At 39.8% G+C, this 23,911-nt stretch overlaps 1 protein-coding gene across 1 annotated transcript in view; it reads right to left on the bottom strand.

Annotated features, from left to right (window-relative positions):
* SLC9A9 (solute carrier family 9 member A9) overlaps positions 1-16,148 on the bottom strand; it is a 630,868-nt gene extending 614,720 nt beyond the window's left edge. Inside the window, exon 1 of the mRNA XM_054700753.1 lies at positions 15,825-16,148. Coding sequence (XP_054556728.1) covers positions 15,825-15,999 — 175 coding nt within the window. The 5' untranslated portion in view covers positions 16,000-16,148. The remainder of the gene's footprint in view (positions 1-15,824) is intronic.
* Positions 16,149-23,911: the final 7,763 nt, after the last annotated feature.

The following is a 23,911-nucleotide window of genomic DNA, read 5'->3' as shown; positions in this document are numbered from 1 at the left end:
GCATTTTCTTAAAGGGGCTTTTCTTAGAGGATTCTGAATGAATTCAGATAGATAGATACATGGATGGATAGATAGATAGATAGATAGATAGATAGATAGATAGATAGATAGATAGATAGATAGATACATACATACATACATACATACATACATACATACATAGATACAAAGATAGATAGATAAATTTCCATCCTGAAGATTACTATTCTTTGGACTTCTAGTTATGGGAGATAACAAATGTTACAGATATCAGACTTAAGCAATAATGATATATATATACATGCATACACATAGTACATATACATATATGCTGAATATATACAATAACATATAATACTATATTGTATATATTCAGCAACCTGTTACAGTGTGTAAATGATGCCACTGTCATCAAAAACCATATACAGACACTACATTTATAGTGAAAATATATGTACATATATACTATACACATGTAATATATCATGTGCACTATATATGCTATGTTATCATGGTGCTATGCATGTGCCATATATAATATGCTGTATCTATTAGGATGTATTTCAATGACTCCCTTCAGATCCTGTGTCCCTTGGAGTCCCACAGAGCAACAAGCCTAGCTATACACATGTCTCTAATCAGATCACAGCACAGGTATAGATTTCGATGCTGCATGATATTGGAGAGAATTTAGGCATCTTCCGCAAATATAGTTACTACAGAAAGATTTAGAAGAAATGAATTTTACAGTTCTTTCACTATGCATTGAGTGGCTACCAAGAAAAAGAAGAAGACAAACCTTAAACTACATTGCTACATGATATTTTATTTTAGCCTGATGAGTGTATCAGACACCAGTGGCTGCCAACCCAGAATCCCTCCTTGCCCTGCTTTGTTCCAACAAAGTCCTGATTCAATTATCTACACTTCCTCACACAGTTCTGTGCTCAGGGTAAGTTGACCTCAAACTCAGCTCCAAAGATGTTCCATTCCCCTTGCTGATAATTAGTTCTAGAATGAACTGTGACTCTATTTCATTCAATGAAAAGTGAAGGGAAATTTGCTAGGGGTGTTTCATAGAAAAATTTTGAGATTCTAAAAGAAAGACTGAGAAGAGATGAGTTCTCTTCTTCTTTGGGATATTACTAGGTCTGAATAGGTCAACAGGAATTGCCATATGCACTCGCTGCCAGCCTGCTTTAAAATCAGCACTGAACACAGAAGGAAGAGCAAAGTAAAGAAACTTGGTCCTTGATGACAACCTCAGGCTGCAGAATCAACCAGCACTGAATATTATCTTCTCTGGACTTCTAGTTATGGGGATAATAAAAGCCCTTACTGCTTTAGTCTGTTTCAGTCAAGGATTCTGTCATTAGTAGCTGATTGCATCCTAACACATACAAAAGTTCTTTTATTTTTTTATAACAAATGAATGCACCAAGTCCCCAAAGTACTCTAAAGGAGAAATCAACTAACTGTGTCCCCCAAAGTGTTAGGGAAGACTTCATAGAGAAGGTTCTGAAGGATGCATAGAAGCTGGGCCAGGAAGAGAAGAGGGTGTGGGATTTTAGGGAGCAGTGTAAGCAAGCCAAAGAGGACACTGCACGGCACCCTCAGGTCAGCTGGGATAGGGGCCAGACACCGCTGAGGAGCATGGGGTGTTCAGGGGGGAAGCTCCCTGGCAAGAAAAGCTTGATGAAGAACTGAGTGTTCTTCCTGTTGGGAGGCAGATTTTCTCTATTTTGGAGCAGAAGAAGCAGCATTTGGATACAACTACATGAAGAGAGAAAAGAGAACTGAGATAGATGGGGACATGGAGAGAAAACTAAGACAAAAATTCATTTCTATTTATGTGAGGAAGAATTAGCAAAGAATTTGCATGGAAGAATTTCAAGTTGAAAAGAATAAAATGAAATGAAAGAAAGAAGGCTCTTTACCATTATTAAGACATTTTACATAGAAGACTGTAAGGCGGAAAACTTGTGATTTTAGATTTAAAAAATATGTACTAGGGCCTCCCTGGTGGCACAAGGGGTTGAGACACAACCTATGAAGCTGTCCACAGCCACTGCAGCACGAGTTCGATCCCCAGCCGGAGAGGAGACACGCATGGCACAGCAGACCTCTCCTGACTCACCCACTGCTCCCCTAAGCAGTGTTAAAATACACAGTCAATCCGCCTGTTCTGTTGCCCACTCTGTCTCTGGTGAATCCTCTCACCCTCCACACCTCTGGCCTGTACCCCAATTCTTGTGTGCATAAATAAATAAATCTTTAAAAAAATATGAAGTAGGGATTCAAATGTGGTAATGAGGAAGGAAAGAGTGGGACAAGTAATCTAAGGAAGCCAAATCAGTGGGCACCTTTTACTGTCTGCAAGATAACATTTACAACTATTGGATGTAAGTACAAAATTTTAATTATTTACGTGATATTTATCCACCCCCTACCCCCCATCTATCAAAATCTTCATCAGAACACTGATTTAGAGAGATGATATGGGTTTGAATTTTAAATACTAAATGCATTTCCTAACATTTTCCTTTTTAGCAGGTTAGTTTTACCCTGGGACAGAACCAAAAGTAAAATATGTGATGCCTTCTGGTTATTTAGGACTTTTGTTCTTTTCTACCCTCCCACCAAGCTTCTAAATTCAAAGGAAGAAAGGATAGTGTGGGTGTTCCTAAAAGGGAAACAATTTATTGCTTTGTGCTAGTTCACTATCAACATGCTTTAGTAAAGTAAAGGAGTCCCATGAGGCTTTCAAAACAGGGCTGGGGCAACCAGCAGCAAAAGTGTCCATGATAGTCCGCTGAACTCTCCCACCTTGGGAAGCCCCATTCAAAGTTTCTCTCTTCTCACAGCATAGAGTCAAATGGGAAATGACAGCAAGTCTCAACCATCAGATCTGCATGGTGGGGTACCCAATGTGCACCCTGATCCTTTGTGCCTACCAGACATTCATAGAAGAACACATGCTTGCACATAAACATACACAGAGAGGCTCACAGACACACATGCACATACAACATATGCTTTTGTACACACACACAACACACTTCTTAGGACTCTGGGATGTCTAACATAGTATAGGGGAGCAAAATTCTGCCACCCACAACTATGGTCTTTTTGATAAAAGCTTGACTTTAGGGAGAGGTTTGAAGATTGGGTGGAAGTTGCTTTTGATGTTTAAAACTTAACTATTCTCTATAAGGGTCAATTCCAAGAAGACTTATTCCTCTTCTCTTTTTTCAAGGGAGAAGACGGAAGTAATTTGTTTCCCCCATTAACACCCTACTTGAATTTGTCCTTTCTTCCCCAACATCCCTCGCCTTAGCTAAGCTATTTTGCTTGATATCTAAATGATGTGGGGAGTTACTCAATCATGTAGTTCTCTCCCACATATAGAGGAGGTATATAGGATGTTATTAGGCTGCTGTATGGCTTTTTCTCATCAATATGTCCGATGCTTGTTTATTTATCAGCTTTAAATAATCCAGGGGGATATGAGAGATTTCTCTGGTGTTACGACAACTATATATATTAATTATATATAATTAATTTTATATAATTACCACCTTCCTTGCAATCATCATAAGAAGTTATAGAAAAAATATACAGCTAGAGATATCTGTCGGAGGAACAGAGAGAAGTAAACTCCGAGCCAGGTAAGAGGTCCTGAAAAGACTCAACTCAATCTCCACACTTAGGAGATCTCAGACACCTTGGACTACACTTCATAGCATGTCATGAACTAGGAAGGGCGCTGAGTGCCAGGTGGACCCTGACAATACTGGAGGCAAATGGGCCTGGCTCTTTTGCTTTTTTAGCATCGACTTATGCCCTTAGAACAGAGGACAACTAGCCACGTGCTGGCCAATTGTCTCTCTCTCTCTCTCTCTCTCTCTCTCGCTCTCTAGTTTTCTCTTCTAATTCTCCATGTATATAAACACTTTTTAAAATTTCTCTCTGCATGTCCATTTTTTGGTTTTATCCTGAATTCTTTTATTTATTTATTTATTTATTTATTTATTGGACGATTTATTTATTTATTTATACAAGCACTGGGTACAGTCAGAAGCGCGGGAGGGTGAGAGAATTCACCAGAGCCAGAGTGGGGAACAGAACAGGCAGACTAATGAAGCACTCTGCTGAGGGGAGTAGCAGGTGGCAGGAGAGGTCTGCGCGCCATGTGGGACCCTCGCCGGTGGCTGGGGATCGAACCGGTGCTGCGGCTGGGGATCGAACCGGTGCTGCAGAGGCTGCGGGCAGCTTCGTAGCCCAGCGCTCAACTGCTACACCACCAGGGGAGGCCCTTTATCCTGAATTCTTAAGCATGCAGGTGAGGATTCACAAACTAGGGCATCCCCCTTTCTATTTATTTTATTTATATTATTTTATTTCTGGGTTTGCCCACTAACATAACCAGATACATACTAAAACAAAATACATTTTGTGCATTTTATGATGCTCAGACAGCCTATTTTTCTCAAACCCATGGTGGAAACATTATAAAGTATTGTAAATAGTAAAAGAGAGAGGTACTCTCCAATAAATGGGGATTGTCCCTGAAAGCCCCTCTCATCATAGAAGTGTAATAGAGAGAAAAAGAGAAAAGATAGGAGAACATAAAAGAGACAATACCAGAAATTGCATGTTCAAATGTATTTTCCCAGAGAAGTATTCTCCAAGTTAATGCATCAGAACCTCTGAAAAGTTTGTCAAAATACAGGTTGTTGGGCTCCACCCCAAATTACAGTAGGTGGGGGTTGGGACACGTTCGCATTTCTAACAAGTTCACGGATGATGTGATGCTGCTAGTACAGGGATATCACTGAGAGCTCTGTCCTCTAAGACAATAGTTTCTGCTGATCTGAGCATCTGACATGCACGGATCTGCACACCCCCCTCCATGTGACCTCAGGTGCCCACAGGTCCCACTGAGTTTGGAGACACAGACATGAGTGATTCTGCCTTCAGTCTCTTCCAAGAATTAAGTTCAATTAAACTAACATATGATGAAAATCTATTCTGTATGATTCACATGAATAAGGTACAGTCCCTTCTTTATTTATTGTTCCTTCCACACCCATTCTGACAATCTCAGACATTTAAAACCAGAATGACTGTGACCTTGCAACATTCCCTGAAGCTGTGGCAGGTGTTTCCAGGTCAGCCTCAAAACAGTCCTGGGACATTTCAGTCTAGTCACTTGGTATGAACATACATCCACAAACGCTCCCACTGCTTTTCCCACACTGGGCTTTTGTTTTTTAAGATTTATTTATTTATGCATACAAGAACTGGGAGTGTAGGCCAGAGGTATGTGTTTGTGGGGGAGTGGGGGGTGCTGTGAGAGGATTCACCAGAGACAGAGTAGGGAGCAGAACAGTCAGATCTGCTGCAATGCACTGCTGAGGGGAGCAGCTGGCAAGACAGGAGAAGTCCACTGTGCCACACGGGTAGCTCCCTGGCCAGGCAGGGATTGAATTCATGCTGCACTGGCTGGCAATGGCTTGATAGCACTATGCCTTTAACCCCTGCACCACCAGGGAGGCCCCCCACATTGAGCTTTCTGCTATGGAAAATACAACCTTTGTGAGGCCTCAAGGCAAAGAAAAATTTAACTATTCATATTCCCTCCCTGACCTTTCCACACTTTTGACTTCATGAGCCAGTTACATATCACGACCCGGTTTGATGAGAGCACAGCTCTGGCCAAAATTTAAGATCACTAGCTTTTTTTTTTTTTTAATATGTATTTATTTATGCATATAAGAGCTAGCGTACAGGCTAGAAGTGCGGGGTGGGCGGGGTAAGAGGATTCACCAGAGACAGAGCAGGGAGCAGAATAGGCGGATCTACTGAAACACACTGCTGAGGGGAGCAGTGGACAAGACAGGAGAGGTCTGCTGCACCATGTAGGTAGCTCCCTGGCAGGCTGGGAATCGAACTTGTGCTGCAGTGGCTGTGGATAGCTTCACAGTGCTGTGCTTAACCCCTTGTGCCACCAGGAAGGCTTGAGAGCACTCGCTTTTAAGAATGGTATTCTTGGGCCTCCCTGGTGGCGCAGAGGGTTGAGCGCAGCATTGTGAAGCTGTCTGCAGTCTCTGCAGCGCAGGTTCGATTCCTGGCTGGTCAGGGAGATACCCACATAGCGCGGCAGACCTCTCCTGTCGTGCCCACTGCTCCCCTCAGCAGTGTTTTCGGTAGTCTGCCTGTTTTGCTCCCCGCTCTGTCTCTGGTGAATTCTCTCACACTCCCATGCCTCTGGTCTGTACCCCAGTTCTTGTATAAATAAAAATCTTAAAAACAAACAAAAAAATGGTGTTCTTGCCAATTAGTCTGTGCAACCTTGGCAAGTAATAAATTTCCTGAGGGCCTCCCTGGTGACGCAAGGGGTTAAGACACAACCTATGAAGTGATCCACAGCCTCTGCAGCATGAGTTCGATTTCAAGCCATCCAGGGAGCTACCCACATAGCATAGTAGATCTCCCCTGACTGGCCTGCTGCTCTCCACAGCAGTGTATTTCAGTCAATTCACCTGTTCTTTTTCCCATTCTGTCTCTGGTGAATCCTCTCACCCCCCACTCCCCCCCCCACACACACACTTCTGGCCTGTACCCCAGTTCTTGTATGCATAAATAAATAAATCTTTAAAAAAATAAATAAATTTCCTGAGTTTTTGTTTCCTCATATGTAAACTGAAGAATATCATGCCTATTTTGCACGAATGTGGCAATGGTTAGCAATAACAGGCAGTTAGATGTCTCAGTCTCTATATTTTCTTAGGCACTATCACCTGGCACTGAGTAGACATATATTAAATAACAGCAACTCTTCTAACCCTAACTATGTGATACAGTTGCAATAAAATGGATTTTATGGTCCTAGATTTAAAGCTCAGTCCTACTAGTTACTAGCAAGTCACATTATGTCTCTGAATGTCCCTTTCCAAAATGATCATATCACCCCCAAACATATATACACACACACATAACACACCTAGGTTTGTGACACTTTGTTGCTGCATGGAGCCAAACTCCAAGTCCCACCATGGCATGGAATAGATATGTGAACTTAGCCAAATTATTGAATTTTGGGAGGACCTGTTTCCCCATCTAGGAAATGTTTAATAAATGTTAGCTCATGTCCCCAGTTCACTAATCATATAGTTTTAATTTAATTTGAACTATATGTAAAATCTCCATTAATGTTTTGAATCATAAGTTCATTTTCTAACTGTGCATAAATTAACCTTTATAATCCTGAGAGGCCCTGAGAGGTGCCTTGAGGCACCACAGTAGTTTGATGGAAGGATTCCTTTGTTGTTCCTTAGGATTCAGAAGCACAGCAGAAGATACAGCAGGTTACTTTATTATTTTATTTATAACTAATATTATATTAATTATTACAATATAACAATGTAACTAGTATATTAATTATTATTTTATTAAAATCAACTTTTAAAAACGTAAAGAAATAAACTTTTAAAAATGTACTGCGAGTCATATGCTTTTAATTTTTCCATTTATTCAACCTTTCCTTGGCTAATACCTTACAGCATGGAAACCTGGCCCTGATGGCTGAAGCTCCTTAAAAAGCAAACTTTTTACACTAAAATAGAGAACACATTTAGTTCATTAAGTTCCTAATTCTAATGACCTTTCCTGCAGATCCCTCCAAATAAGCTATAGTATGGTTTCCACCTGACATGTATCCATATGCCCCTGAATCGGTTGCCAACCTTCACTATTCTGATAGTAAAACTTGCTCCTCTCACCTCTCTGACAGGTATTCAACATGCTTTACTAAAAACTATTCCAAAAATCAGAGCAGTACCAGAGCTAAGAGTGGTGTCCTATTATGAACTAAAATCCCACCTGGAAGAAATGACTGGCCATAATGATAGACAGAAAGTTACTGGTTTGTGGGGCTGAGATACCAAGAGTTAGCATTGGTCTGGATTTTGAAGCACATATGCAGTGTAGGATAGGTAAAAGTCATCAGGCTTTTCTGCCCTCCTGCCATTATGATAGATAACGGAACCCTGCGGTCCTAAATGCATGCCTGATGGCCGGCACCTGGAGTAGGGTGTGGGCATAGGTAGATGGGATTCGACTGGGCTTTTAAGGGCGGCGTCACGGGAACGCCAGGAGAAGTTGAGAGAGAAGCAAGAGCAGAGAAGCAGAGAGAAGGCCGGAGAGCCCAGAGTGAAGACCTGCTGGGGGCTGGGAGGCCTGCCAGCCTACCGGCCCCCCAGCGCCCATGCCCGCCGTGTACTTGGTAATCCCAATAAAAACCTGCAAAACCACTGAGGACTCTGACTCCTCATTTACCCGGTCTGCTGGATCATAGAAAAACTGCTCAGTGGCCTGTCCTGACCCTACATACAGCCAGAAGGGAACTTAGTCATATGTATTTCATTTCTTCTTCGTTTTACAGATGAGAAAAGTAAGACCAAAGGTTAAGTCACTTGTCCAAAGTAATGCATCTAGCTACTGGGGAAAAAAAGAAAAAAAAGATAATCATCAGGATTTAAAAACTCAAATCCCAACAGAGCATCCATTGCTTTCTTATAAAGCACACCACATTTGAATAACCAAAAAGTTTGGGAATAGCCTTCCAGGTTGTGGAGTGGTAGAAAACTTTTCCTGTGGGCCTGGGCTCAAGGAGGCTGGATTGCAGAAAGATCAGATACATTGGGAGGGTGAACAACACCAGTTCCAACAACCTCATTTTATCCTAAGGGCCCTTGAAACTGTTAGGATGAAATTAATACCTTAGGATTTTACAAGAAAGACTACTTTTAAATTTTGGCGATTCTCTGTAGAGTTATTTTCTTTGAAAGTTGAAAACTATTCTGTTGAGGAACTAAATTGCCTTCTTAAAACCGTAAGTATATTCCTGAAGGATCAGACATAGTTTAATACTTTAGTGCGATATAATTCAATTAATTCAAAATCGAAGTTTTGTGACTTGAAATTTCTTTATATTCAGTAAAGGTGGGCAAAATTCCCATACAAATTCCGAGGCTGTTCCTTATATTGTAAGATCACAAAATCAAAGATAGAATTCTAACAGGTTTAAATTGCTCTGTCCCTAAGCTCAGATCCCCACCTTTAAATGCATGATGTTATGAATGTTCTATAAAGCGTGGGAGCCCCCTGTGATATGTAATGGAATTCTTAATGCTATCAGGGAACAAGGAGCAATTTTTCTTTTATGAACAGTGAGCAAGGGATATAGGACCCTAAGTGAGCAGCACTAAGTGCACCAGCAGCTGTCAATCAATATTTTGACCACTAATAGTCATTTAAGCTTTTAGGTCAATTTCAATGACTCTCACCATGGTTTATATTTTAAAGCAGTATGGATTCTGATCATTAAACTTTGAAATAGAAATAGTCATAGAATGTCAGGAGACACAATTACTGATTGTTGTTCCTGGTAGAGAAAAAAAATACTCTAACAATGCTACAACTAATTTTTAAAAGTATCCTGTGACTCTTAAAACCAAGAGAAAAGCTATTTCTCATAAAATGAATTATTTTTACTTAGAGTATCAGATTTATCTTCAGTGCACAGAGTCAAAACACCACACGTTTTTTCTTGGCTTCCACAACCCTTCATAAGAGCTTAACAGCTAGGAAATTATTTCTAACAACAGGTTTTAAGGTTTAAAACCTAGAAATTATTTTTAACAATATCTATAAAAGATCAATTAAATGTTCTATTTGGTCACTTTTCCCTCAGTTTACTTTAGCTATTCATTTCCTAAGCCCGTTTCCTAGAATTTTTAAAATGGGATTCCCAAGTATACTGAGAAAATGCATCAGCTCAATTGTATCTTTAAATGACCTTTGACCCATGTCAGTGGAATACCAGCAGAAAAACAGATGGTGCACTGAGCTGAGATATTACAGCAAATGTGGTGCTTGAGAAAAACATGATTCTCCACACAGACGCAAAGGACATTATACAAATAAACAGTGAGAGCAAGAACAATAGTCAGTTCAAGTGAGTGAACCGCTAGTGAAATTCATGATAAGCATTTATTGCAGGACAGTGAAATCTTAGAAATTTCATTATAAGTATATATGACTATAGGATGTAGCTGATTAAAGTACCATTTACTCTAAAATGATTATATTCTTTTAAAAATTAAGCTTTTAAGTCTGGGAGTGTGATGCCTCCATTCCCTTCTTTTTTTTTCAGGAGAGCTTTGGCTATTCGGGGTTTTTTGTGATTCCATATGAATTTCATCAATAATTGTTCCATTTCTTTGAAGAATGACATTGAAATTTTGATTGGAATAGCATTGAATCTGTATATTGCTTTTGGGAGGATGGCCATTTTAATAATGTTTATTCTTCCAATCCATGAGCAGGGGATGTCTTTCCATTTCTTTGTGTCTTCTTCTAGTTCTTTTAACAGTGTTTTATAGTTTTCTTTGTATAGGTCCTTTACCTCTTTTGTTAGATTTATTCCAAAATATTTGATTTTTTTTGTTTCAATAATAAAAGGGATGGTTTTTTTGATTTCTTCTTCTTCAGATTTATTGTTTGTGTATAGGAAGGCTACTGACTTTTGCGCGTTGATTTTGTATCCTGCCACTTTACTGAACTGATTGATGAGTTGAATTAGTTTTTCTGTGGACTTTTTGGGGTTCTCTATGTATATTATCATATCATCTGCAAATAGTGATAGTTTGACTTCTTCTTTTCCTCTACTACAAAGCCATAATCATCAAAACTGCATGGTATTGGAACAAGAACAGACATACAGACCAATGGAATCGAATAGAAAATCCAGAAATAAACCCACAGATTTATGGTCAACTAATCTTTGACAAAGGAGCAAAGACTATGCATTGGAGCAAAGAAAGTTTGTTCAATAAATGGTGCTGGGAAAACTGGGTCGCTACATGCAAAAGAATGAAGCTTGACCACTACCTCACACCATACACAAAAATCAACTCAAAATGGATTAAAGAACTAGACATAAGACCTGAAACCATAAAATATATAGAAGGAAATATAGGCAAAACACTACGTGATTTGCACATCAAAGACATCTTTACAGACACATCACCCAAAGCAGTGATAGTGAAGGCAAAGATAAACAGCTGGGACTACATCAAATTAAAGAGCTTCTGCACAGCAAAAGAGACAATAACAAAAACAAAGAGAAACCCCACCAACTGGAAGAAAATTTTTGCACCCAACACTAATGATAAAGGACTGATCACAAAAATCTGCAAAGAGCTGATGAGACTCAACAACAACAAAGAAAATAATCCAGTCAAAAAATGGGCAGAAGAGCTAAAAAGAAACTTCTCTGAAGAGGAAATGCAAATGGCCAACAGGCGTATGAAAAAATGTTCAGCATCACTTGTCATCAGGGAAATGCAAATCAAAACTACCATGAGATACCATCTTACACCAGTGAGAATGGCACATATTAAAAAAACTAGCAACAACAAATGTTGGCGAGGGTGTGGAGAAAAAGGAACTCTTCTTCACTGTTGGTGGGAGTGCAAACTGGTCCAACCACTGTGGAGAGCTGTGTGGAGATTTCTGGACCTACTAAACATAGAGCTTCCATATGATCCAGCAATTCCACTCCTAGGTATTTACCCAAAGGACACAGAAACATCAATTCCAAAGGACACCTGCACCCCTATGTTTATAGCAGCACTGTTTACAATAGCTAAACTTTGGAAACAACCCAAATGCCCAAAAATAGATGACTGGATCAAGAAGATGTGGTACATATATACCATGGAATATTACTCAGCATTCAAAAAAGATAAACACATGCAATTTGCAGCAACATGGATGGCACTGGAAGGGATCATGTTCAGCGAAATAAGCCAAAAAGAAAAAGAAAAATACCGGATGGTCTCACTCATAGCAGGAATCTAGAAAACTTAAATAAGGGACCAGGAAAACAAATAACTATAAGAAAGTGAAAATCAAAATCAACAAAAAACTATGAACCAGAGACACTTTTAAGGGGGCGGGGGTGGGAGGGGAGAGATTGGGGTCAGAATGGGGGGGCTGCAATTGTATGGGGAATATAAAAATAAAATTTATTATTAAAAAAATAAATAAATAAATCTTTCAGCTGAAAAAAAAAATTAAGCTTTTAAAAGTTTAAATTTTACAGAGTTTCTTTTATTTTTGTCCACATTCTCATCATGGCCCAGGTAGGACCCTTGTAAGAACCTGGGGTTCCATCTTGGGAGGATGAGAGGGTTTATATAGTCTTACTCTGAAATTTTTCTCCTTTAGACTTCCTGGAAATTACAATCTATCTGACTGATCCTGGAAACATAAACAATATGAGGATGCATCTGGCTCTCACAGACACATCCTCTTTCAGAAACAGCATTGAAAGAATTTGCATATTTTAGAATGCTTTTGGTACCTCTCAGGAAAGAAATGGAAGTTGCCTCTCAGCTCAGCATCTAATTCCTCACATGATCTTTACCTCTCTAAGTCTTTGTTCCCACATGGATGATGAGTTTCTATCTTCACGTTTCTATTTCCTTCCCAATCTATAAGCTCCAGATTCATTCATAGCTACTGGACTATTAATTCATTTGGCATCTCCTTTCCATTTATTTAAAAGTGCTTATTATTATTTCCAGTTATTATTAGACTGCTCCTTCTTGCTCTTCTGTTGAAGTTTCAGATTATTTTATTTTGTCACTGATAGAATATGCCAATAAACCTTTATGATACAACATTTAGATCATCCCAAGAAGTAAGATGTTACTAACACCATATGGATTATTTCCAGAGAATATTAGTGAGAGCTCTGTTAAAATGAATGAAAACCTTAAAAGACATGGTGATGAGAAAAACACAAGGACCCTACCATGACTAACTATTCAGTTTGAGGATGGGATGTTACTTCACTTTTCTGGGGAAGTGGAGGAAGACTCAGTTTCTTCTTCTGGATAATGAAGAGGCTGGAGGAGATAACCTCTAAGAGCCCCTACATAACAACAATATAGTTTTATGCCAACAAAAAATTAAACAGCACTAAATTAAAAATATTTTCATTGATTTATATATTTCAAGATAAGGATACTCAAAGTTTTAATAATGGAAGAGTTGCACAAACATATGCATTTCTTCTCAGTATTAAACTCCTTTCACATTGCACTGTTTTAGAACTTGATTTGAAAAACTTTGGATTTGAAGAATTCCTGAAAGCTGGACAAAAATGAATAGCCTAATTTAACGTCAATCTTAAAAACCTTATGTCTAAATTTTCTTAAGAATACTATTTTAGGGCCTCCCCCGGTGGCGCAGTGGTTGAGCGCTGGGCTGCGAAGCTGCCTGCAGCCTCTGCAGCGCAGGTTCCATCCCCCGCCACTGGCAAGGGTCCCACATGGTGTGCAGACTCAGACCTCTCCTGCCGTGCCCACTACTCCCCTCAGCAGTGTATTTCATCAGTCTTTCTGTTCTGCTCCCCACTCTGGCTCTGGTGAATTCTCTCACCCTCCTGCACTTCTGACTGTACCCAGTGCTTTTATAAATAAATAAATAAATCTTTAAAAAAAAAAAAAAAGAATACTATTTTAGGGCTTTCCTGGTGGCACAAGGGGTTCAGCACCGCACTATGAAGCAATCTGCAGCCTCTGCAGCACGAGTTCGATCCCAGGCCAGCCAGGGAGAAACCCACATGGTACAGCAGACCACTCCTGTCTCGCCTGCTGCTCCCCTCAGCAGTGTACTTCAGTCAATCTGCCTGTTCTGTTCCCCGCTCTGTCTCTGGTGAATTCTTTCACCCTCCTGCACCTCTGGCCTGTACCCCAGCTCTTGTATGCATAAATAAATAAATCTTTAAAAAAAATACTATTTTAGAGAAATGCTATCTCATCTATTACACAATGTACTAGTGTTTCATGAATTCACCGTAACTTAGAAAGATTTCATGGAGCTTTCAAGAATGAACGATAACAAGAAAATTTTCACTATCAAAAGTAAGTTGTGTTGCGAGCACAAGGTATGTTTGAATTTTAATATGCACCAAAACTCATTAAAAATTTGACAAAACAGGGCCCCCCCTGGTGGCGCAAGTGGTTAAGACTCAGCACTATGAAGCTGGCCACAGCCACTGCACCATGAGTTCAATCCCCAGCAGGGAAGTGACCCACATGGTGCAGCAGACCTCTCCTGACTCACCAGCTGCTCCCCTCAGAAGTCTATTTCAGTGCATCTGCCTGTTCTTCTCCCCACTCTGTCTCTGGTGAATCCTCTCACCCACGGCATCTCTGGCCTGTACCTCAGCTGTTGTATGCATAAATAAATAAATCTTTAAAAAAATTGACAAAACAATATTTCCATCACAAATAAGCTGAAATTACTAAAAGAATCATAGTTCAATAAATTCAGGGCAGTGAAGAAATCTTTCCCTTTCATAAAGATTTTTAATCTGCGTTGTTTTGCTAAATCACATGTAGCCCTTTAATGCCAAGAATTCCATTACTTCTGGCTTCTCAAATTATATCCCATATCCTCATTGGTTATTTATTAGCCACTCAAGAGGAAGGTCCTAGTACAATGAGGATGGGGAAGGACAAGTGACTGGAGCTTAGGGTTTTAACAGCTGACAGCTTTCCCTCCTTTCTATTTCTGCTCAACCTGACTGAGTTTTCCTTCAAATGAGAGTTTTATTATGTGCTTTAAGACTCTTAATACAACGTAATTTCACTCTGCTCTGAATAGTTCAACACACTAGTGTCCTAAAAGAAATGACACTGAAACTTCTGCCTCATCTCTCAATTGTCTCACTGTGGGATTCAGTTAAGGCGTAGGATTTCTTATGGTCTCAAATCATGACTACATTGTTAATAACAGGACATTATATGGTTAGCATGTAAGACGTGCATTGATCCTGTTCCCTGAACCTCAGGAATATAAGTCTCCAGAACTTCCAAAATAAAGTGAAATTAAAAAGTACAGTCTTTGTTATGAAATATAGCAACTCCTCACCTGTACCTGAGATAATAATGGTAATGCAAACTATTTTATCAATCACATCAGTTTTACAACTACTGATGTCTTATATTTTACTTGAAGAAATGGAGTACAGACTGGAGAATCTGTTACATTTTATGAAACTTTCTGGCACAGAAACAGCATTACTTTGGGAGTTTAAGATGTTAAATGTTTCCACACCTTGGCCTCCAAAAATATATGTAAAATAAAACTAATCCCAGTAGTTACAAATTAGAGAGCCTGAATTCAAGCTAAGAAAAGTCCTACATGAAGAAATTCTTGTGTGTTATAAGAAAACAAGACTTCTTCCGCATAACTTAAATGGATTTGGACACAATTATTCCAATAGGGAGGATGAGTACGTTTCTGCAAGTTTTCTTCTTGAAACTAGTTGACATAAGAGGATTTATTCCATATATTTTAAAGTGATATTAATTCTAGAACTCTACAATGCTCATCAGCCCCTACTGTGAAAGAAGGCTGTTCTTTGTGCCTGCAGAGCCATCACTTCCTAAAATCTATCCTTCTAAAAACAAACAGCTCTCCTGGTTTGCGTCCCCACATGACAATGGACCTGTATCTGTCAACAGACTTGCATTAAGGTGCCGCGTGAGAACATGACTGTGGCATTTACTCTGTGACAAGGCAAATTTTGGCAGCTCATCTGGAAAGAGATGAGCATTCTTATGCTGCAGCACCTTTCATCAAGCTAATGACATTTCAATCAGCACATTTACTTCAGTTTCGGTACTTGACCATCTGAGCACAATTCTCTAATTACACGCAAGCAACAAGTTTCACATCAATCCTACAATTTCTGCACTCACCGTACAACATAGCTCCTCCAGTTTCATGCAAGAAGCGAAATCGATGATTTTTAAATAACCAGATTGTCAAAATGGTAAGGATGAGCAAAAAATTAAAGACAAGCAGCTCCACCGCTCCCTGATGTTGAAAGTGATACTCATCTTTCTCTGACAAGAACCTTTGCTGTCTCTCCATACTCCAATCTTCTCTGGATTCCTTAGATAAAACCCTGGACTAGGACTATTTTATCAAGGTTTACCTAAAACAGTCTGGCTGCCTGAGAATTTCAAAGTAAACACTGCCACTTAAGTTGCTACTTCAAGAGCATTCTGCCTTGGCTTAGTATTCAGATGGCTTCTAGTTACAACTTCCTGTTTCTCTCTTAAAGCAGCCCTGTCTCTTTTCAAACTCCGGAGTGTGCTTTCATCAGGAACTCTCACCGTCTTCAAATGATTCATTCCAAGAAATTATCTTTCATATTAGACAGAGTTGCAAGCAATCATTCTGAGATCGTGAGTTATGATCTTTTGTTTCAAACAGTCTCCCGAAGCTGCATAACTGGTGAATTGTAGATTAATTAAAAAAAAAAAAAGGACACCTTACATCAGCAACATTTTCTAAGTTCAAAAAGCCAATTTCAGAATTACAATCTCACGCACATATGAGGTCTTTCCGACCAAAACATACCATTGTGATGAGGATTGATAGCTCTGGTTTGACCTAAAATGATTGACATTTTTTTTTTTTTAAGGTAAGAACAAAAAAGGACTTAGTATATGCCTCTGTTTGGGTTAATACAACTGGTTGTCACAAGTGCAGCATTTAAGCACTGAATCTATTATTTTTCTTTTAATGAGGATAAGTGGAAACAAAAGACAAAGAGTAAATTCTGTTCCCATCTCTGCAGCTGTGACACTTAGAAACGTTCAGTTTAAAAAAAAAAAAAAAAAAGGATTCTATATTTTTGAAGGAAGAAATCATACGCCATATTCAGCAATGTCACATCCAAGGGTTTCTTTTTGTAGAGCTCTGGCCCAGACCTTCAGGAACCACAAAAGTCTGTGCAAATCACAAAACTCTGTCCTTTAGCAAAACAGTGTGGACCACTGAGGTCTGCCACAGGCAATGAAGACTTGAAAATCAAAGGACTCAGACATGACAGTGGTGATTCTTGAGATCCTCTTCCATTTGGCAGGCTGGCCCTGTCTGAACTCACATTTTTATATTTGTTGAAAAACTCAAGGCAATACTACCATGGGATCGGCTGCTGGCTTAACCATTATTATGATTTGTTTGCCTTATGAGTCCCAATAGCTATTAGGCACATGCCAGGATTAGGTAAGGGTTTCATCACTTCATGATATTATTATAACTCAGAAGAATTAATCACTTAGCATTTTCACACTTGACAGAATTAGTATTCAATTTATACAGTGTAAGTGATTCATTGAGTAGGATGAGTTCATATATATTCTCAAAAGATCTGGTCACCAAAAGTTAGAGGTCAAACATGTAATACATTGAGAGAGAACTAGTTCTTCAATAACAGATTCATCCACGGAGAAAGTCTATCAACCACTTAATATAAAACACTGCTGGGTCAGCTTCTTCGCCTTCTGCAACTTTTGAAGCTAATTTCCTCTCTGGGTTTAACTCAGCAGGGGGTGGGGTATTGATGTAGGCTGCAGATGTTATTTTAACACACTACCCATTTTGGCAGACATATCTGAGATGACTAATATTCAAACTGTTTTGAAATCTGTCAGCTAATGCTTGCAAGCATTTCATGAAGCTTTGTTAGCAGGTTCTACCTTCATAATTTTGCAACCCCACAGGTTCAGTCTTGAGTTGATAGATTACAAGATAATCCACATTTAAAACCTGACCGCTTCTTGTCTTTTTTTTCCTTGGCAATCATTAAACCACATTGGTTTCCTTTTACATCATTATTCCAATGAAGTAAAATAAACTTTTTTGGTTGTCTTATTATGACATCCAATTTCACTATTGCCCATCCAATGAAACAACTCGGTGAGATTAAAGGTCCATGGAATGTTTTGATTGGCTCATAGATTATCTTTAAAATTCCTAAATTTGATTTCAACATATACAAATGAGTTTATTTCACATAAAAAAATCTTAACTTTGTTAAAAATACCTATATATGGTATATGTTTTTATTTGGTTAAAAATACCTAAAAAATCTTAACTTTGTTAAAAATACCTATATATGGGCCTCCCCGGGTTGCGAAGCTGCCCGCGGCCTCTGCAGCGCCGGTTCAATCCCCGGCTGCTCCCTGGCCACCAGAGGAGGGTCCCACATGGCGCGCAGACCTCTCCTGCCACCCGCTGCTCCCCTCAGCAGTGTACTTAGGTCCGTCTGCCTGCTCTGCTCCCCGCTCTGGCTCTGGTGAATTCTCTCACCCTCCCGCACTTCTGGCTGTACCCAGTGCATGTATAAACAAAACAAACAAACAAACAAATAAATAAATAAATAACATGCCTCTATTAAAAAAAAAAATTATAAAAAAAAAAATACCTATATATCTGACACATTGGGCCCTCCTTCCTACCAGGCCATCATCTATTAGAGTTGCTCCATTTACAATCAGTTTGCACAAGTTCTATTTATCCCATTTCACTTGTTCCTTGAATGGCCCCTGTCATTCTTTGAATGTATGAACCTTGTTTTATTCCAGGAATTTATTGTCCTATCATCCAATTCTGATCCAGTCTAACATTAGGAAGGAAAGCTAAAAGGAAGGAGGGGACTCTGGGAACTCACCAATTCTTTCACTCAGAAAAGTATTTCAATATCTCTCGTTTTATCATTTTATTTATTTATTCATTTTTATTTATTTTTTTAAAGATTTATTTATTTATTTATTTATACCAGCACTGGGTACAGTCAGAAGTGCTGGAGGGTGAGAGAATTCACCAGAGCCAGAGCTGAGAGCAGAGCAGGCAGACTGATGAAATACACTGCTGAGGGGAGCAGCAGGCGTCAGGAGAAGTCTGCGTGCCATGTGGGAACCTTGCCCCGCGGCCAGGGATCGAACCAGAGCTGCAGAGGCTGCGAGCAGCTTCGCAGCCCAGCGCTCAACTGCTGTGCCAACCGGGAAGCCCTATTTATTCATTTTTAAGGAATTATTTATTTATTTTTGCGTAGAAGACCTGGGGTGCAGGCCAGAGGTGTGGGGAATGAAAGGATCCACCAGAGACAGAGTAGGGAGCAGAACAGGTCAATCTAATGAAATACACAGCTGAGGGTAGCAGCAGGCAAGACAGGAGAGGTCTGCTATGCCACATGTGGGTTACCTCCCCGGCCGGTGATTAAATTCAGGCCAGAATGGTGATAGCACTGGGACATAACCCTACGCCACCAGGGAGGCCCCTTCATATTATCATTTCATACTCTGCTGCACCAATAACAATAAGAAAATAAAATAGAAACATATCAATTTGGTGTCAACTTTGGATCAAGAAATATGCTATGAAATTTAATTAGTTTAATTCAATATGCATGATAAAATCTCTTCTACAGATGAGGGATTTAAGATTCAGAGAAGGCTGGTATATCCAAGATTGCACAGTTAGCAAGAGTAAAATTTATGTCTGGGGTTTCATTACCTAAAGATGCATTTCAGCTAGGGTGATCAACTCATCTTATCAGGGGCTTTCCTGATTTTCGAATTAAGTGTCCCATGAAACTCTTCAGTCACAAGAAAACAAAGATAGTTGGTCACCCTAGCTAACAAGTTTCCCAAATTTCCCATAACCTATATTGCCATTAATAACTGTTCTTTATGAGATTTCTGAGGCATTCACACAAAGAATATCAATAAAAACTAAGGGATTGTTCAAAAAATATAAACTCATGCCATTACAGCAATGTGGATGGAGCTAGAAGGAATTATGCTCAGTGAAATAAGTCAGAAGGAAAAAGAAAAATACTGATGGTTTCTCTTATAGCAGGAATATAGGGGAACCAAAGTAGACATCAATGTAAAAAAATAATGACAATACAAAACAAAAACAGACAATTATAAATCAGAGACATGCTGCAGGGGAGGAGGAGGGAGAGGGATCAGAGGGAGGGAGGGAGGAGCACAGGGGACTGAGGTGATGGAGCACAGGTGCGCTGGAAATTCTATGGAGACAACACCTGAGGGGGATGGGGGAAGCAAATATTGTTTGAAAATGGACAATGATGTAAAAAAAAATTTAAAAAAAAAAACCAGGGGAGGGAATGTGTTCTTATACAACGGACTATGGTAATGGTACACAGGTGAATTGGTGGTGGGAATTTTGTGGGGACTACACCCAAGAGGAGAAAGCATACATTGTATAAAAAGGAAGAATGATGTAAAATATATAAAAAATTAAGTTAACTTTTTAAAAAATCAAGGGATTGTTTTATTGGCTAGTAGCCCTTCATGTCAAGTTCTCTGATGAAGCTGGAATGGAACCCAAAATTTGCGCAGAATGCCACTAAGTCAAGGGTTCTTGTTGCAAGATGAAACAAGCAGATGAAAGGAAGTAAAGAGGAAAACAGGATAAGGAATGACCCAGCCGGTGTGCCCTGCCTCTGCTCGCTCATTCAGTGCTACGAAAGGAAAGAATTGAAGGGAGGCATCTCCCCAGCCAGGGCAACCTTGTGTGGCAGTAATCCTGCCCAATAGTAACTGTGATCCCCATAGCCTGTGTTTTGGAATCTAACCAGTGATATGAGAACTTAGTTTTGGAGAGGACAATAGAGACTGCAGGCTCAGCGGATTAAGAAAGGAAACTTTGCTAGGGTCAAGAGAGGTGCTGAGAGTTCTGGATCTCTGCTCCTGGAGCCACATCCCACCCAGTCTTGATTATGCCTCAACCATGGGACTTAACAGAAAATGCTCAAATCAACCCAGGCCCTGGGTCTGAGGAAAATCCCCCTGCCTCATTCACATGGCCTTTCCCCTAATATTTATTCCTCTTCAAAATCAGTGAGGTGGGAGTTTCCTTTGGCACCAAAACAAGATTACAATTAAGTTGATCTGTAGGCCACACAGTGCACTAAACCAAAACTTCACCCTTGTTCTATTTTCAAACTCTGAATATAGCCAAGTGTTAAAATAGTTAAATGAAGTGGCCATTAGACTGGAGTGGCTCTAATGCTTGGCGGCCCTAGTAGCAACCAAACCAGCATCAACAGACTAGAACCCAAGGAAACAGAAGAGCCAGTAGTCACAAGGAACCAAATAAGGCAACTGCTTAAGCTACAGCCAGTCAAATAATTTCCTGGCTTTGCTCATCTCTATAATAATATCTACTGGCTCCCACCTAGTTCCTAACCATTTCAGCCTGACTCTGCCCAATTTGAGTCTTCGTGTGTTCAAATACTCGAAAAATTTAATTTGCCTCAATTTATCTTGGTCTACCCAAAAAATCATGTTTGCGTAAAAATACCCTTTTGAATAATACAAACCTATCCCATTAGTTAATTCCCACAAAGAAATAAGAATTCAAAAATTGCAAAAATGTTAAATTTTGTAATAAATCCTTGGAAAATATTAAGTCCCAAAGAAATTCACTGCCCAATATCTGGTTTTTCTTCCAAGTCTCTGCAGAGTCTGGGTCTCAGGAACCTAGGAGCCGTGAACCCAAAGCATAACCCCAAATCTACATTCTTTCCACTGTTCTTTATCATGGTGACAAGGTAAAATAAAGATCACTGCAAACTGGTGAAAATGAGAGAATTTATGCAATCTTTTTGAACAACTCGTATAGAAACATGTTGCATGAATGAGGATATCTGTCTCCTTCTATCCCACAGTGTATATTCTAGCTGTGCTCTGAGAAGGGAAAACTGGAATACAGATTGTTGTTTTGCCAGGTGAGGCCTATCTCTGGATTGTTAATCCCTGATGCTCAGAAATACATAGGAAGGCCCCCCACCCACTGAAGGCCAGAGGGAAGCGGAGTTCCTTTCCACTGGCACTAGAGAATCGCCTGCTGGCCTTGCTGCAGAAACACACACTGGATCCCATTTTTCATTTAGACATTTCTTCACTGAAGTGTCTCAGAGCTATCCAGAGCCGGAGGAAAGTGAATCTGGCACCGTGCCTATGGTTTAGCCACGTCATCCCTCTGCCAGCCAAGGAGCCATCGCTTTACAGCTGAAGGCTGGGGAGTGAAGAAGTTCTCAGATAAATATCCCTTGAGTCCTAATTCAGCTTCTTCTGACTCTGTTTTTTTTTTTTTTGCAATACTCTCCCTTTTGTTCTCAGCCTTCTATCAACAGCACATCATTCCCTTCCTTTGGGAGAGCACCCCTCTTGAAGAAATGATAAGCTTCAGCTCATTGGTCCCCTCTCTGTCTTGCACATCTTGGAGGATGAGATATGAGAGAAAGTTCATTCACTGACTTCACACTTTGTTCAATCTATGTCAACTCTTCCCAAGGCAAGGTAAAGTGCAGGCTGAAATCTCCCCCCAACACAGAATGGAGGCTTCAGGAACTAAAAGAAATTTATACCCTGGAGCCAAACCAGAGAGGATAAGATGGGGAACTGCCAATCAAGTCTTAAGGAAATTCATTTCTTTGATCTCACATAATAAATCCACATTCTTCTTAGGATATAACTTCTATGTCTTACAAACTAATAACTTTGACCTAATTAGCCAAAACTACTTTGCCCAATCACTTCTCTGTTAAATTATAATTTTTTATGTGATTTAACAAAGAAAGACACCATGCCCCTCAACTCTCCTGACTTTCTATATCGTTATTTTCCAGAGAAAAGACACAACAGAAAAGGTATAGTTCTAACAAGGTGAAGGTGAATAAGTTTAAGGATGTGTTATAAAATAAAATATGTAAATGGCAAGGAGACTTTACCAGAAATTGCTTTTAGACCCTCCTAAATTGATTCAAAATCTAGTCTGAAGCAGTCTTTGAGGATGCCTCAATGTGGGTGCCCTCTAAAACAAGAGCTCAGGGGTAGATGTTTATTTTAAGAGGTAGTCTCAGGAATCACAATGAAGAGGTTTGCACAAAAACTAAGAAATGCCATCCTCCAAAAATGAAATATTAAGTCATTAGAGCCCAATTAATCCCCAATTTCATTCCTAACTTTTTAGGAGCTATGCACTTTGAAACTTTAATAACTTTTTTATAGAATTCAAAACATTATTAGCTAAGATTAATTTTCTTTATGCTTAAGGCAACTAAATGACATAATAAATTCCATGATAATCAATGTATTCTCTTAGATAAGAAGGTAAATCACATCCTATGCCAGCAGAGTTAAAACCCCGTATCACCTGTGGAGAAAAAATTCAATTTGTTTTGAAATGTCTTTTCCCACACCTAGCATGCAAGTTTTAAGTAAAAATTTAAAACAACACTGGGACTCTTTGAGGACTAGGTAACTTGGCTTATACACAAATAAACATACATACTACATACTATCCCAAGTTCTTCCATCAAATAAGTTTTAAATAAACAATAGGGGGTAATTTACTCATTTTAATCTGGTGAGCAGGTTTTGAGGAATGTCACAGTGATACAGGGCAACAAGAGGCACTAAAACTGGCCAGAGACCCTGCCCAAATACTGGTCACTGTCTGAGTTCTTCACCCACGCACACAATTGCAAGACTACTCAGGCTCAGGGAACAACAATGGGATTTAGTTAACAAACCAGGGAAAAACAAAGGCCAAAAATGGCCTTTACCTCACCTGAAGCAGTGTCCAGTGTTTTTCAGTCCTAAATAAAAGCAGCTGAAATTGTGTCTTCCTGCCCCAGAGGACGTGGAGCTCCTCTCCCGAACAATAGGCCGCATGTCCAAGATGGCATCTCCCTGCCTCTGCCAACATGGAGCACGTGGCAGACACACTCTAGGCTGGGTTCCGACTCACCAAGACAACAGAAGACTTAACAGGAGACGCTCCTGGAGCTGCCCAGATGCCCCAACACAGCACCAGACAAGCAACACTCAGGACAGCAACTGCAGCAGCTGAAAGAGCCAACAAACGGCCACATTCACGCAGCTCAGTAAGGCGCAGGGCTCTGGGTCTTCCCATCCTTGCCAGGCTGTCACTGCAGCAAAACAGGGAACAGTTT

This window comes from Talpa occidentalis, unplaced genomic scaffold, assembly GCF_014898055.3.
Source record: "Talpa occidentalis isolate TD23 unplaced genomic scaffold, MPIMG_talOcc4v2.1 talOcc4.4, whole genome shotgun sequence".
NCBI lineage: Eukaryota > Metazoa > Chordata > Mammalia > Eulipotyphla > Talpidae > Talpa > Talpa occidentalis.
This window is presented reverse-complemented; position numbering and strand designations above follow the sequence as displayed.